This window comes from Thamnophis elegans, chromosome 1, assembly GCF_009769535.1.
Source record: "Thamnophis elegans isolate rThaEle1 chromosome 1, rThaEle1.pri, whole genome shotgun sequence".
In the NCBI taxonomy this organism is placed as follows: Eukaryota; Metazoa; Chordata; class Lepidosauria; order Squamata; family Colubridae; genus Thamnophis; species Thamnophis elegans.
In genome coordinates, this window is record NC_045541.1 from 10,498,154 (window position 1) to 10,513,871 (window position 15,718).

The 15,718-nt window shown below is 35.8% G+C and overlaps 1 protein-coding gene across 1 annotated transcript in view; it reads left to right on the forward strand.

The window, feature by feature from the left end:
* Nucleotides 1–15,718, forward strand: part of PGAP1 (post-GPI attachment to proteins inositol deacylase 1) — a 48,479-nt gene that overhangs the window by 15,218 nt on the left and 17,543 nt on the right. Inside the window, exons 6-18 of the mRNA XM_032223863.1 lie at nt 146–198; nt 328–394; nt 3,249–3,354; nt 4,610–4,665; nt 5,761–5,844; nt 6,701–6,750; nt 9,289–9,340; nt 9,541–9,618; nt 10,160–10,235; nt 10,568–10,641; nt 10,740–10,791; nt 12,429–12,495; nt 15,493–15,598. Coding sequence (XP_032079754.1) covers nt 146–198; nt 328–394; nt 3,249–3,354; nt 4,610–4,665; nt 5,761–5,844; nt 6,701–6,750; nt 9,289–9,340; nt 9,541–9,618; nt 10,160–10,235; nt 10,568–10,641; nt 10,740–10,791; nt 12,429–12,495; nt 15,493–15,598 — 921 coding nt within the window. The remainder of the gene's footprint in view (nt 1–145; nt 199–327; nt 395–3,248; nt 3,355–4,609; nt 4,666–5,760; nt 5,845–6,700; nt 6,751–9,288; nt 9,341–9,540; nt 9,619–10,159; nt 10,236–10,567; nt 10,642–10,739; nt 10,792–12,428; nt 12,496–15,492; nt 15,599–15,718) is intronic.

Genomic DNA, 15,718 nt, shown 5'->3' on the forward strand with positions numbered 1-15,718 from the left:
CATGCTCGGTTTTTGGATTTTAGTCATAACAATGTTAGCAGGATTTCAACCGTATTTTTTTCAGCAAGATATTAGCTTCTAGTAAATAAATAAATGTTTGGATGTTCAGTTTTAAAATGAATAATACATATCTTCTTTTAATCAGAGTTCAGCAGTTCCTCGAGTCTGGGCTTCCACAGACCATCTTTCCATTGTTTGGTGAGTAGTTAAAGGCTTTTTGGTACAAAGACTGATATACTGCTGTTCAAATATTTTTATTTGGCTATTATTTGACTTTTAATTTGTCTGTTTTTTTTACAAGCATTTTTCCCTTACATTCTTTTTTAGGTGTAAGGAATTGAACTTGGCTACCGTCAGAGCATTTTTTGACCTTATTGACGATAATACTAAACAGGTTTGCATTCCTTGAAGATCTGTGCATGCTTTGTGGAAAAAAGCATGTATTGTTTGTTTGTTTTTACATTCCTGCAAGTAAATGAAGATAATAGTGTTAGGAATGGTACCTACATTACAGCTCATTAGAATTATGAATACATTTTTCATTAACCAGGCTGTTACTGCCATTGTAGTGGCAGGGCCGATTCATAAAATGAAAGTGTAAGAATCTCAATGTGCTTTCTAAGAAGCTCACTTCATATCTAACTTCCCTTCCAGCCTTGGCATAAATATTTTTCAATCTAACAAGATATAGACAAAATTAACAATTAAAAAAAAGTAAAAATCCTTTTTCAACTTCCCTTTCATATTCAAAATACCCATCAGTAGGGGAAATAGAAATAAATTTATTCAAATCACAGATTTTTACTGAAAAGGAAATCACATGGAAAAATTATGAAAGACACTATAAGGCTCTGGACAGATGCCACAGGTTATAGATTTGCTTTTCATTTAGGATACCACTACTGTAAAAGAGCTTCCAAATTGCATTAAAATATGTAATATTCCAAATATGCATGGAGAACATAAATACCAGGGAAAAAATTGACCAGGAAACCACTGTTCCCTCTAAGGTGCGCGGCTGCGCGGCCGCGCACGTGGAAAGAAACCCCCGCGCAGCAGTTTCTAACTGCCGCGCAGAGATTTCTACCAAAGCAAACATGGGGAAGTCCTTTGCAGGTGGCTAGAACTGGCCGCCCGCAAAGGACCTCTCCAGACTTGTTTTGATGAGCTGCCCGTGGCAGTGGTGCCTCTCCCTCCACGCGGAGCACTTGAGCTGGCCCCCGCGTTATCCCTCCCCCTTCCTCCTCTGCCGTGCTTTTGAGGCCGCGGGAGCTAGTAGGAAAGCGGCGGAGGTAGAGGCGGCGGCAGGGGTAACACAGAGCCCAGCTGAGGTGCTCCGAGCGGAGGGGGAGGCACCACCGCCGCTGCCATGGGCGGGGGCGCCAGCGGGAGCTTTGCCGGCTTCACCGGCAAAGAAGGAGAAGAAGCAAGAGGACTGGCAGCTTTGCAATGCAACCCCCTGGTCCCGCCGGCCGCGGATTTGATTCGGCATAAGCGGGGGCCGAACACATGCGCCGACTTTGTGCTGCGTCTTTGCTGTGAGGCGGAGTAATTCAACACCCCCCCCCAAAGAACGTGTGTGTGTGTGTGTGTGTGTGTGTGATTCCGCTTGATGAGATGTTGGTAGAAAAAGTATACAAACTGCGAATTGGATCAAAATTGGTGGCCAAAGGAGTGGAGGGAGGGAGGGAGGGAAGGAAGGAAGGAAGGAAGGAAGCAAGCCCTGCCCCCTTTGAAAAAAACTGAAGATGGAGCAGTGAATGAATAAACCATAAAAGCAACAAACAGTTAATGCGTAAGTAAGCTGAGAAGCAAGTTCTCAACTAAGGAAGCAATATAAGAAAGAAATATAAAAAGCTCAATATGCCAAAACACTTATTTTAGTCTTCATTTAATTACTTGTATTGTAGTCTGATGTAACATCTTTTTAAAGTTAATGTTAGTTAGAAAAGATAGGGTACAAAACTTAAATAATAAAAAAAATGTACATTCATTTTGAAAAATAAATGCAATACTTGATTAATTTCATATCTTTATTTAAAATAGTTTTGGCATGGCATATGATTTTATTGACTCAGTTGGAAATGATGTGGATGTTGTATCTGATTCTGAGGCATATATATTCTTAAGTAACATAACATATAGCATATTGTCCAAACTTGCTAGACTATTTAATTGATCTTACTACTTTAAAGGGGGAGAGTTTCATGATAAATTATTTTATTACATTTATGTTGCATTTATATATTATATTTATTACATTTATATTCCACATTATATATTTGTATTGTTATTTTAGTGTTTATTGTCAATTTTGATAGATATTATATTGATATATCAGTACTGATTTTAATCATACTAAATAACAATTACTGCTATTATTTATCAGCATTAAATATTTACAGTTTTTAATATTGAGTTAGTCATATTTTAGAATAATAGGATTATCTTTTAATAGGATAATTGGCAAAATCTAATTCAAATGTGATGGGTTGCATTCCAAAGGAATGTGAGAGGACAGGTTGCCTGCAAAATACCAGGACCCAGGCTGTTGGTGCCATGTCTCTCTCTAGCCAGTCTAACAATCTAAAAGCTGAGCAGAGAGCCTTTTTTTTTCAGGGTGAGCAGAAAAGTATAGTGTTTGAGTGGCACTTTTCATGCCTGGCATTCCTCAGGCTGAAACCTTGCTCACAATTGGTGCTTGACGCTTGGAATGTTGCACAAATGTCCAGCAGACGTAACAGCAGTTCAAACTGTTGCTCTCTTAGGTGCTCAGGCATGAAACTGTGCAGCTCAAACACTATACTTTTCCGCTCACACTGAAAAAAAATTAGAGGGAACATTGCAGGCAACATAGAAATTAAGATTCGTACAAAATTAGTTACCTTTTTTCTGTTCCTTTAGAGAATAGAGCAGCCTTGGAAATAATACTACCTCTGTGTCCAAAACATTTGGGTTTTTTTTTTTTTCAAAAGGAGAAACTATTTTCTGTCTAGCTTAGAAAGGAAAGGGGTTGGGGAATTGTGGTTGCTTTTTGCAAATGTGCCCAAACCCATTTGATTCTGCTTGAAGCTGAAAAGTTGTTAATTTTGTGTCTGGGAAGTATTATCTCCCAATATTATTACTAATGGTTAGCCTCACATTAGACCTCAAAAGCTTGTTAAAGTTTTTATTTACATGCTTGTTAATTGATAGATAACAGAAAATTTTTATTTAAAGTTTTTATTTACATGCTTGTTAATTGATAGATAACAGAAAATCCCCAAAGAAAAATTCTGGTCCTGAATCACCACTTTTTAAGGTATCCAGGAAAACTCTTTGAAGAAAGACCTGAATCACTTACTGAGTTAACAGGTTAGTGTGTCCGGTGTTACTTGTGTGGGTGTGTATTACTTCCTTTGATGATTAAGAGTAACATTAAATCCAAAGGAATTGAATCAATATATTTCATTCAGTTTTTTCCTCTTAAGTTCTGGGAAGTAGCATAGGAACATTTTCTGCTGCAAAGCTCAAATCATTAAGCCATTCAAATGATTTAAAATCTTATATTCAAAATCACTATTGCTAATTTAAAAACTAATTGAAAAAAAGAATAGGAGACTGAATTACAACACTCAGGTCATCTTGTTTAGTGATCATTTACAGTTACAACGGTGATAAAAAAAAGTAACCAATCCTCACATTTATTAACTTTGCAAGCCTATAAAGCAAAGTAAAGCTGAAATACGACCATAAGCGTACCACTGGTTTCATTTAGCAACTGCTTTACTTAGTGACCAAGTTGTCAGTTTCAATAACGGTCACTAAATGAGACTACCTGTAGGATATCATAGATTAGATCTTGTCTCAGCTCTGAACTTGTTAGATAGCTGCTTCTTTTTTTGCTAAGGATCTCATGTGCAATTCGGGCCTAACATTGTAGCATTACAAAGCCCAAAGGCAGGGAATATTATTACAGAAAACCCAAGCAATTTATTTCAAGATCAGGCATTAAAATTTATAACTGCAGTTTTCCAGTATGAATACACCTTTTTTTTTTTTTTTAAAGACAATTTGAACTAATCTTAAGGTAACTTTTTGTTTCCTTTCTGTAAATGCTGGAGTGTTTGCTAGGAACATTTATCTATATCTGTGCTTATTCCTTCTCTATATGATGTTTGGGCCTGTGCAAATGCGTAGGTTAAATAAGTGTTGCTGTTCCATGTCATAATGTTCTAACTAGGCAGCATGATGGTGTGACCAAAAAAAAAACACAACCCTTTTGTAAGTTCCTATGTTGTTTTCATCATTGCAACCACCAGTGTTTCATGATTTAATGTTTGTTATTCCAACTAAACTATTAAATATGAAGATGTAAATGCCTTAAGTACTTATAAAAAGCTTGAAAAAGAATATTTGGTAATGATAATGATGCTAATTTGCCTGCTCCGAACTAAAATCAGAGGAGAAGAATTTAGTTTTTGTCATTTCAAAAATATTTGTTTTTCTATGTCAAAAAGAGACATGCTATTTTAGATTATACAACAAAATTATTGTGGTGTGGTACTGCAGGACAGCAGAAAAAAAAGTAACACAGTATGAAGAAAAGTATTGTTTTTTTTTTTTCCAGAAGCATCCATTTGGATTAATATAAAAACTTCAAAATGGTCCTACAAAGGATACAATGTAAGTAATACTTTTCATTTAAAACAGAATTACTTATTAGATGATGTAAAAGCTACTTTAAAAAAAAAATTATGAGGTCTTTTTTAAGTTTAGGCAGGTTTATTTTCCATCTCTAGTAGTGCTAGAGGTGTTTGAATTTAGCATCTTCCCTATGAAAAATATTTGCTCTACCACTTGCAGCTTTTTTTCTGATTGAAAATCTAGAATTGAAAATAGTATTATAATTATTGAACCAAGATTTCCCCATATCTAATCTAGCTGTTGAGATATGCAAAACCTTTGCAGGTTTGAAAAGTTTACAAGTCAAAAAGACAACCAAATGTTCCGAGCTCAGAACAAACCTCTGATGACAAATCACTTGTTTCATTTTACATTTCACATCTGCCTGGATGTTTTTAAAAAAACTCCAAGCCATGGAGATTTGGTGAGTGGATTAGTGAATAAAAACAATAAAAAGAGCAGAGAAAGCTTGAGGGAGAATTATGTTGCATCATCATAGTATTGGTAGGTAGGTTTACTGGTGAATTTAAATTCTTTGCTATAGAATTCATGAGTTAAAGTACATTATTGTCCCTCTATACATTCCTTTTATATTAAATTGTCTTTTTCAGGCTTGTTTCAAAATGTAAAAGCATGTAATAGGCACATGCCTCACAGATGTTGTTGGTGCCCTCTTGAACTTTGGGATTACAAATAAAAATATTTTGCTTTATTGAATTTTGCAAGCAAATATTGAAGTTCTCTGTGCGTATTGATGGAAAAGATGCCTCAAGCCAGTTGTCAAGTGCAACTGTTACATTATTTGTGGGCTAGGTTGAAACAAATCTATTGCTACCAGTATCAAATTTTACCTTAGTTTAGTTTCAAGGCAAGCTTGCTTAATCATTGTTTCCATGAGTTATCACTATATTTATATTTGTGGCTTTTGCATGGAGAACAAAACAGATAACACCCTTCAATTTCTCATTGTTCCCTATGATAGAATATTTTCAATGTTTAAATATTTTATCCCATCATTTAAAATAATATAGCACAATTTATCAGTGTAATAGTTTTAGTATGTTCTACTAAGCATTTCTCTCTTTTTCTAAATAGGAATCAGATGGAAAATATTTCAGCTTTTCTCTCTCAAGCCAAAGAAAATCATTCACTCATATTTACTGCCAAAACAGTATATTGGTGAGAAATTATTTCCTTCCTAACATTCATTTTCATTGTTATATTATGATGCATCTGTTTTAATATTTTAAGACAACAGCTTCTCTTAATCTCTACGTAAGATGGATGATGTCATAATGGGAAACTAGATCACAAACTTTCCATGACATCATTTTTTAAAAATTTTGGGGTGTTATTTCAAAGCATTAGTAGCACTTGGAAGTATTAGGAAATGTTTTTAATGCCTGCTTTAACAGAATCTTCAATTGTTCTGTTCTTTTCATTCTTAGAAAAAACTATCACTATCCTAGCAGCACTTCAACAGTCCTTGACTTACAGCAATTCATGAAGTGACATTACAATGACACTGAAAAAAGTGATTTATGCTAACCATTTTTCACACAATCATTGCAGCATCCACATGGGCATGTAATCAACATTCAGGCACTTGCAAATGTCTCATTTATGATGGCTGCTTTATCTTGGGGTCATGTGTTCATCTTTTGTGACCTTCTGACAAGTAAAGTCAATGGGGAAGCCTGAGTTACTTAATAATTATGTCACTAACTTAACAACTGCAGTGATTCACTTAGCAAGTGTGGCAAGAAAGATCGTAAAATGAGGCAAAACCCATTTAATAATCGTCTCACTTAGCAACAGAGATTTTGGGCTCAATTGTCATCATAGGTTGAGGACTACCTATTGGTATATTTACAAAAGCAGATTGCCCCAATGCTAGCAGCCAGTGTTGCTTTTGATAAATATTTTTAGGAAAATTTAAAGTAAATTATTGACAGGTTAGGTTAAAAAAATACAGTAGGAATCTACATACATTTTAATTTTCTCTTTATTGTTTTCTTCTCTTCTTAAACAAAAGGATACAAATAGCTGGATATTTGGTTGTGCAAACAGTACTTCATCAAAGTGGTAAGCGTATTTTATTTTTATGAGATTATGAAAATAATTTCCTTTTTAAAGAAGTATTTATGTAACTGAATAACACCCCCCCCCCCCTGCAGAAGATATGATACCTCTACAGGTATATGACTAGAGTTTTGTCAGAAGTAGATAAGGTATTGTTCTGCGGGCTTATTGAAACCTAACCATTCTTCAGAAGGGGAAATTGGCAAAAACCTGTTAATCATCATCCAGTTAGCCTGCTAGATATTTTGTTTATGTTTATGCCATGATCCAGCCTCAGGACTCAGATTCTTATCTGATGAAGTTAATTTGTTTGAACAAGTGGAAGGGCAGCCTCAGCAGACACTTTATGCCAGATATCTTCTGAATAAGTTAAAAGATTGGAAAGAAGAAACAAAATTCTTCCAACCAGAACAGGCAGATTTTTCAAAAAGGATATAGCACATTAGATCACTGCACCACTTTGAAGATTCTCACTCAGAAATATACTAACATGTACACAAAACAAACTCAGGTTTTACCTCTGCCTTTTATTCAGTTGACAAATCTTGACTATGGGATAAACTAGTAAGGGCAGATATTGATAGATGCCTTCTCAGACTAATAATAATTAGAGCCAGAGTAAAAATGGGCCTACAAATGTCTTTGTCAGATCCTATTTTATTGGAAAGAGGAGCTAAAACAAGGGTGTTTATTTGCTCCATTCTTACTTCATATTAATGATATTGTAGCAGCCATTAAGTCACAAAGATTTTTCTTCCCCTCACTTAATGGATGGAAAATTTCACTGTTCTTTTTTTACTCATGTCAGAAGCCCCTTCAAATTCTAGATATATAACCTTCAATACTGAGCAAATAAAATAGATGTAAAATAGGTCATAAAAGTATGTAAAATTAAATTGAACTAAAATTAAATAACATTCACCCAGCATTGGGCCACATCGACAGCATTTTCTCTTGCCAGCATGAAGTTTTTCTCCATACATATTGAAAGACATTGTATGTTCCATAGCATCCACAGTCATTGTTAATGTATGTTGATCACATGGTTCTTATTTCCTGTATCAGGATTGATCTTTGACGGTTATTGGTCACTGTTGTGAAAGGAGAAAAACTGAGGATAACTTATATTAAAACAAAGGGAGTGTCTAGCAGAAGAAATATTGAACACAGCTGGACAATTACTGCCAACAAATAGAGAAATGCTACATTTTTAAATACCTAGGCATCACTTTTCATAAGTTCCTTATGTTGAAAATATGTTTAATTACTATCTTAACAACTGCCCAGAAGTTTTTATATTCTACAGGAGGGCAGCTGAATTTAAAATGTTCCAAAGCAAGGTGATAGCCCAGATGCTATATGGAGCTAAGATCTGGGGATGAGATGAAAAAGATATTGCTCAATTGGTAGAAGTCCAGGGAGATTTTGCAAGTGTCCCGTTGAAGAATGCCTACGCTCTTGTGATGTTGGTCAAGTGGAAGGCATTGTTTATTATGTCCTCCCCTGCCCCATTTATGGTGGGGCTGGATTGCATGCCTCCCCCCCCCGTGCTTCTGCTGCCGTCTGCTACTTGGACAGGTAATCCACTCACCTTGGCTGCGCAGACTACACAACCCCAGAGTGCGCCTACCAAGGGGCCAGCGGGCTGTAGCTGCTGTCAGACAATATCGGCCTCTGCATGCTCACCGCCTTTTGTGTGTGTGCTGGATGAGTGGGGCACCCAGCTGGGCTGATCACCCTGAAATCATGTTTTCCCGAAAATCAACCCTAATGCTTATTTTGGAGCCCTCCCCCAAATATAAGACCAGGTCTTATTTTCAGGGAAACACAGTAGGTTGTCCCATAAACCTTCCTAGTCTTCTCATCTGTTCTACAGTTCTTTTTCCATGACAGATCAGTCCACACCCCACAATCACAAATATCTACCTCCCAAGATCTCCCTGGTCCTTCTCTGGTGGGTCATTTTCAGCTTACTCTGCTCTCGAAACTGCTTCTACTCACTCTATAAATTTAGTCGTAGCCCTCTCAGTCCTTAGTTAGACTAACTAACTTTAATTACTTCTAGGCCTCTTAATCTGCTGTCATCTCCAAAATGTACCTGCTGTAATGATACCTTGCTTCTTTTTTTCCTAGCTTCATCCTATGTTTATTTCCCCCCAAAAATTGCAATTGTGTTTTGCAATGTGTTTAAATCTTTTTCATTATACATCAGAGTTGAGTCCAACTGTTTATTAGGAAATACAGTCTACTTCATGTGTCTTTGTCTCTTTGCAAATTAATACCACAAAATACTCCTGTCCCTTTTAAAAATAGCATTATAAATGCTTTCTGAGAAACTGCTTCCTGTGGACACTGTTTTTACTATGTCAGCTGCTGTATTGAGTATTAATAATAATGGAATTAAATTTATTTTCTAAATTTGTTGCTCAAATGAAGAAAAGCACTAGTTTTAAATGGATTATTGTGCATTTCTTTATGAATACACATTCATGAATATTTTGTATAACACCTCTAATATTTTCATTTTAATGTACATTTCAGTCAGCAAGCAATTGACTTGTCTTGGAATGCTGAGTTACTACCAACAGTCAAGGTATTTATTCTGAACCTCAAAAACAAATTCACTAGGTATGTGAATAGATCTGTGACTTATTGTGAAAAGTATCACCTCAGACTTAGTATAATGTTTTGTTCTAATGTTATTATAGATTGCACTATTAAATATTAGATAATCTTTAACCTTAATTTTAAAAAACATATTCAAGCATTATTATTATTTGCATTGTTTTTCAGATTGTGACTTTGAAACTTCAAGATTATCCATCTTTGACTCATATTGTGCTTCATATTCCAGTAGTTAATGGTATTAAGGTAAAGTTTATTTTTCAGTTTTCAGAAATGAAACATGAGTATCTTAAATGAATTACATATTATATCATGGCAAAATTGCCACAGCAATAATCTTATTCTGTTTGACAATAGCTGCAATAAATGCAGAGAGTTGCTATCTTATATTTATAATGGATGAAACCTTCCCTTGGTTTCAGTTACAATGGTAAAGGGTGCACCACTGGAAGATCTAAAGGTTGAAGAAAGATTTCTATGGGGGTCAATGGTCAATTACTACCAGTTCAGGCGCACTCCCCGCATGCTCGAGCACGTGCAATGCTTCTGTGCATGCGCAGAAGCATCTGGGTGGGTGGATGGAACCTCCCACTGCCGCTACTACTGGTTCGTCTGATGTGGGTGAACCTCTAATGTGGGTACATAATTGATTAAGCTTTCAGAGTTTTTTTTCTTCAGTATCTGAGTTAAACAACCACAAGTTCTAAATGATATACTGTATTTGGAATGGATAGAAATCCACATATTAGTTTTAATATGACAGTAAGTAATTTTGTTTGTTTTGCAGTTTACTTTGGACTGTGAGTTCTTTAATGAAGTTTCAAGAACAGTGCAACTCCCTGTAACCCATCTTTTTACTTTTGGTAGGTTCAATTCATTGGGTTTGACATATGGATTAATTTTGCTTCTTCCTTCTCCTGCAATTGTGATTTTAAATCTATAATCCTATACAGACTTCTCTGAAAATTACTCTCACTAAACAGGCTTGTTTCTAGATAGATATAAATAAGACTATGTTCTTGTCTTTTAACAAAACATGTTTACAAAATGGTTAATTTTTTCCATCTTATTATTTATGTTTTATTAATAAGGAATGTATGTGTCTCTATACAGCTAACATTCAATATTTCTTCTAAAACCCATTTTAATTTTTATCTTTTGTTAATTCTAACTAACAAAGCCATAATTTCTGCAGGATTTTCTTCAAGCAAAATCATACTAAATTCAACTGGCCTTATTCACATTGTTCAGCTACAACATTTTGGTCAGGTATTAATTTTTGAAGTGTATACATTATTTGTTTAGTAGAATCTAATATGGATTAGTTTTGGGAAGTAATACTAATATAGTATGTTATCTTTCTTTAGATATACCAGGCTTTTAATATCTTTATAGAGAGTAAATGCCAGATTCTCAAAGGTAAATTTATTTCCTAAATATCATTTCATATGTAAAAATGCTTTTTGTTTGTTACGTGCACATTTTATTGCATTGTTATCATTTCTTAAATCAGACTAGTCGTATCAAAACAAAACAAAGTGAGAAATTACTGAAACCAGTAACAGAATAACAAAATAATAAAATTGGAAGATCTTCTAATTTGATCCCCTGCTCAAACAGGAAACCATGTAACATTTCAGGCAAATCATTGTCCAGTCTCTTCTTAAAAACCTCCAATGTTGGAGCATCAACAACTTCTGAAGGCAAATTGTTTCACTGATTAATTGTAGTAACTGTGGGAGAATTTCTCCTTAGTTCTATTTTAGATTTAATCTGAAAGTGTGTACTTAGGAGCCATAAATTAGTCAGTCAGCAGGGAATCCCACCAGTAGATGACCAACCACTGAGAAAGTTTTAATTCTTTTGCCTGCCTATGTTAGAAGAGGGCTTATCATCAAGACTACTACAGTTGATACCAATAGCAGTAGACTTATATACCGCTTCATAGGGCTTTCAGCCCTCTCTAAGCGGTTTACAGAGAGTCAGCATATTGCCCCCAACAATCTGGGTCCTCATTTTACCCACCTCGGAAGGATGGAAGGCTGAGTCAACCCTGAGCCGGTGAGATTTGAACCGCTGAACTGCTGATCTAGCAGTAGCCTGCAGTGCTGCATTTAACCACTGCGCCACCTTGGCTCCTGAGTTCAGGCAACTCATAGATAAGGAAGAAATGCTTATATTTTTTTAATATAAAAATGATGCATACTCTCATCCTCAAGATGTAGGAATATATTGCCCAATATAGTCAGAAGTTTTGACAACTGTTAGGTGCCCATATGATCACCTCATTTACATCCCTGCTCTTCCCAATACAGTCATTAAATGAAAATGCAGATTTTAAGTGAAGCATGGAGAGACTCAGAGGCCTGTCCAGGGCCTCCTAAGACCTTCCCCATCCCTTGAAGCATCCTGTGTTCCACTTCCCACTCTTCAGCATGCCTTAGGCCTGCTTCTCATTCCACTGGGCCTGACATCCTCCTCCTTATCCCGTGTCTCTTATCCCATACTGAAAATCTCTGGAGCTTAGATTAGGGAAGAAGGACAGGCCACTGCATTGCTGGAAAATGGTGGCCGCTTCCAAGATCACACCACACAACCCAACAATGGAGCAGCCTGCCCTTCTTCCCCACCTAAGCACCAGAGTTCCAGGACTCTTTAAAAGGTAAGTGCTTGCGGTGAGCCAGTGCAGGGGAAGGGGGAAGATAGGCGGGGGAGGGGCTCTACACCATTGCTGCAGTCCTATTTGCTAAATGTACCCACAAGGGTACTGCAGTGCCTGTAATTTTGGGATCAGGTTGTCAGAAACTTTTTGGGGGTCCACTGTAACTTCAGGATTACAAGGATTACCTGTAATGGGACCTCAACACTCTATTTTTGGGATTGGGAATATTCTGCAACTCCTGCAACTCCAAAAGGAGATTTTAAGGATAAATTGCTACTGTTCAAAATTGTTCTTTTGATAGGAACTGATTGGCTATTACCCAATTATCCTTACGATTTGTTAAACTTGAAGTACTTAAAAATGATTCATTCTGTGCTTTCATTTGTCCCTTAAGAAAGAAAACCCAATGTGTATCAACTTCATATACCATGGTCACATGAAGATTTCTTAACTTTGTCACAGTAAGGATTTCTCATTCTTTATTTACATTGTTTAAATAAAATAGGCTATAAAGTATTTTCTGCCTATTTTACAAAACTGATATCTTTTCCTTCTGATAGATAAGCTCCATGAAAGTTGTAAGTAAAAAATCTAATTTACGCACACAGTCATTTGCCTAACCAAGTAAGTGAGGGGAATCAGGCAGGGCTACATACTGGTGCCATTATCTTTTAAATTGTATACAAGTAATCTTGGCTTCTGACAGAAATTGGGATCGGATTTCTGGTCATCATGGTAGTAAGTTGAGGCATCTAGACCCAATTTTGAGACACTTGTTGTGGCACTTGTTAAGCAAAATCACCAGGATCATTAAGCAAATCTATGGTTGTTAATCATGGCCATAAATGGGACCCATTCAAAAATGCCAAACTGGAAACCGGCAAAAACACTGAAACAGGCAAAAAAACATCGCAAATTGCAATGCAACCAGTTGTAAAGGTGAGCTGGTTGTAACACACCTGAAATGCATTTATGTGACTGCCAGGGGGGGTGGCACAATATTTTATGATGGCTAAAAGTGCTTTTACTCTTATAAGAGTAATTACAAAATTACTCTTGTAATCTTGAATAGTCATAAGTTGTGTACTGTTTAAATAATTTATTTGGTTTACCATCAAAACAGTCCTAATTTTCTTCCCCCTAAGGTAGCTTATAGACTTACCACAACTTTTGTGTACTGATGATGTATTTTCCCTATTCGAGACCTTAACTGGATTAAAGTGTGCTTTGAGAGCCTTTGCCTTTTATTGCAAGGACAAAGAATTAGTAATACATTTTGAAAAAAATAAAAAATGAAAATCCTAATATTTGCTAAATGTCCTAGGTGGCAATTAAATGGCCATGTAATTGAGCAAATCAAGACTTTTTGGTATCTTAAACTTATTTTTTCAGACTTCCAGTAAGAGAAGTACTATGTCATTCAGAATCTTCAAATATTAACTTTGGCAACTGGAATATTCTGATTGGGAGTAGGGCATTACTTTTCTACCAATGAGCCCTTCCAGCTCTTATATGTTCATATGAATGTTATATGTTTTACACTGTGTCTCAAATGTAGTCCTTTGTTAAGAGTGGAAGTAAAATTTAACTAATTTTTAAGCTATTGTTTAAAGGTTGCTCGTAAACCCCTTTTGATATTAGATGACTATTTCAGTGATAGGTAGAAGAGATATTTACTAAAGAAACTGCTTTGGATTTTCTGAGGGAAGTCATTTATTTGTTTTAAAGTTCTCTTTGAGCCTGTTGTGATGGCTCAGTGGCTAAGATGCTGAGCTTGTCAGTCAGAAAGATCGGCAGTTTGGCGGTTCAAATCCCTAGTGCATTTAGTCATGCTGGCCACATGACCACGGAGATGTCTTCAGAAAGCGCTGGTCTTTGGCTTTGAAATGGAGATGAGCACCGCCCCTAGAGTCAGGAACAACTAGCACATATCTGCGAGGGGAACCTTTACCTTGAGCTTATGGCTGAATTGGATTGGAGAAAACATTAATTATTTGATTTGCATGTTAAGAGATAGGTTATGGGATGAAGAACTATTTGTCACCTTTTCCTAGTTAACAAATAGGTAAACAAGGAAGAGGTGAAGAGATTATGAAATGGTTTATACTTGTCATGGTGCAGATGGGAAGTTGCTTTCTTAGGGAGGAGAGTTTTTGCTTTCTTGCACCTTTTTTGTTTCTTTTTAATTTGCAACACCTTTTATTGTTCCATCTAAAGCAGTTATAAATGTATTACAAGATAACAAAGGCACTGTAGGTTCTTGTTTTACCAGTTTTTATCAGAATTTCAGAGTTATAGCCTATTGAATATATTTGTAGGCATGTGTGCACATTGGTGCACAAATACATGCATGTGATGTTGAATATTTCCTGTAAATTTTTTTCTTCACGGAAATTCTCCTGAAAATGTTCAAATGTATACATGCAGATAAACACACACACACATACACACACCATGGTGAAATTTCCCTATGAGGCCATGATACTTCTCATTTGTATGTTATGGAATAATTCCAAAAATGACAGCAGTCTAAGAAGAGCTTGTGCCAGTGTTCCAAATATCATGTAGAATTAAATCAGAGTCCAAGGCAAAGCAATCCTTAAAGTTCCAATTTAATAAAGCAGACATCTTAACACATCTGGATTAATCCCAATTCTGGAAATGACATCAGAATTCCACCCAGTTAAAAGTTCATGATCTTGTCCCCACACCCACAATCCATCACATGGTCCAATCTTCTTCTTCCACGCTGGCATCCACACCCAGCTGCTTCTGGTCAGGTGTAAAAGTGCGGAGACAAAAGATGACCTTGGCTTCTAGAAAAGAATGATAACAATACATTCCACAATCCTACTCCTTTCTATTCCCCCCTCCCATCAACTATACTAATGAAACAGCATAATGAAATAAGAGAAAGTGTGGCAGGCCAAAATTCTAAAAGGAATATAATTGCAGGCCTGACAGTCTGTATCTCTCCCTTTAATTCTTATTTTTCCAAATACTTTCCATCTTCCATTTGCTGTTTTCAATCCTAGTCTGATTATTTTTATTTCTGACTAACATTAAGCAGGATTCAATAGAGTTTTTAATTAGATTGTATTATCTTTTTAAGTTTCTTTTGCAGTTGAATGAAACTAAGGGGCCACTTATCAAAATATGAAATTGGACCATTCTAGAGGTTTTTGTCATAAAATGTATTGTTATTATTTTTGCTTATTTCTTGTGAGCTGCCAAGATTTTTTTGTGATTGCAGTAGGGTATACATTTGATTAAGATATAATAAATAAAGATGGGATTGCACAAAAATATTTAGTGTATGCTTTTTTAAATTAAGTGTTAATGTTTCATGTTGTTGCTCCCTTGTGACTGTAGCATGTATGTCCATCTTAAGTTTGATTTCTGTTTAGATGTGATGCCTTACTTTGCAGATTAATAGTTTTTAAAATTAACCATTTTAGAGATTCTTTGACTGAGATTTCTGCAAAATTGCACATTGCACAGCCTGAAAATGACTCTACAGTTTCTTTGTTGAAAATGTATTCATCTTCAGATTGTCAATATGAAGTAAGTAAAAACTGTAAAAATGTTCAATTCCTTCTGTTTTTCTTCAGAATAAGGTAGCCTATATTTGTTTATTTATTTTATAAATCTGTATAACACCTTAGTCACAAAGTATTTCTGTGG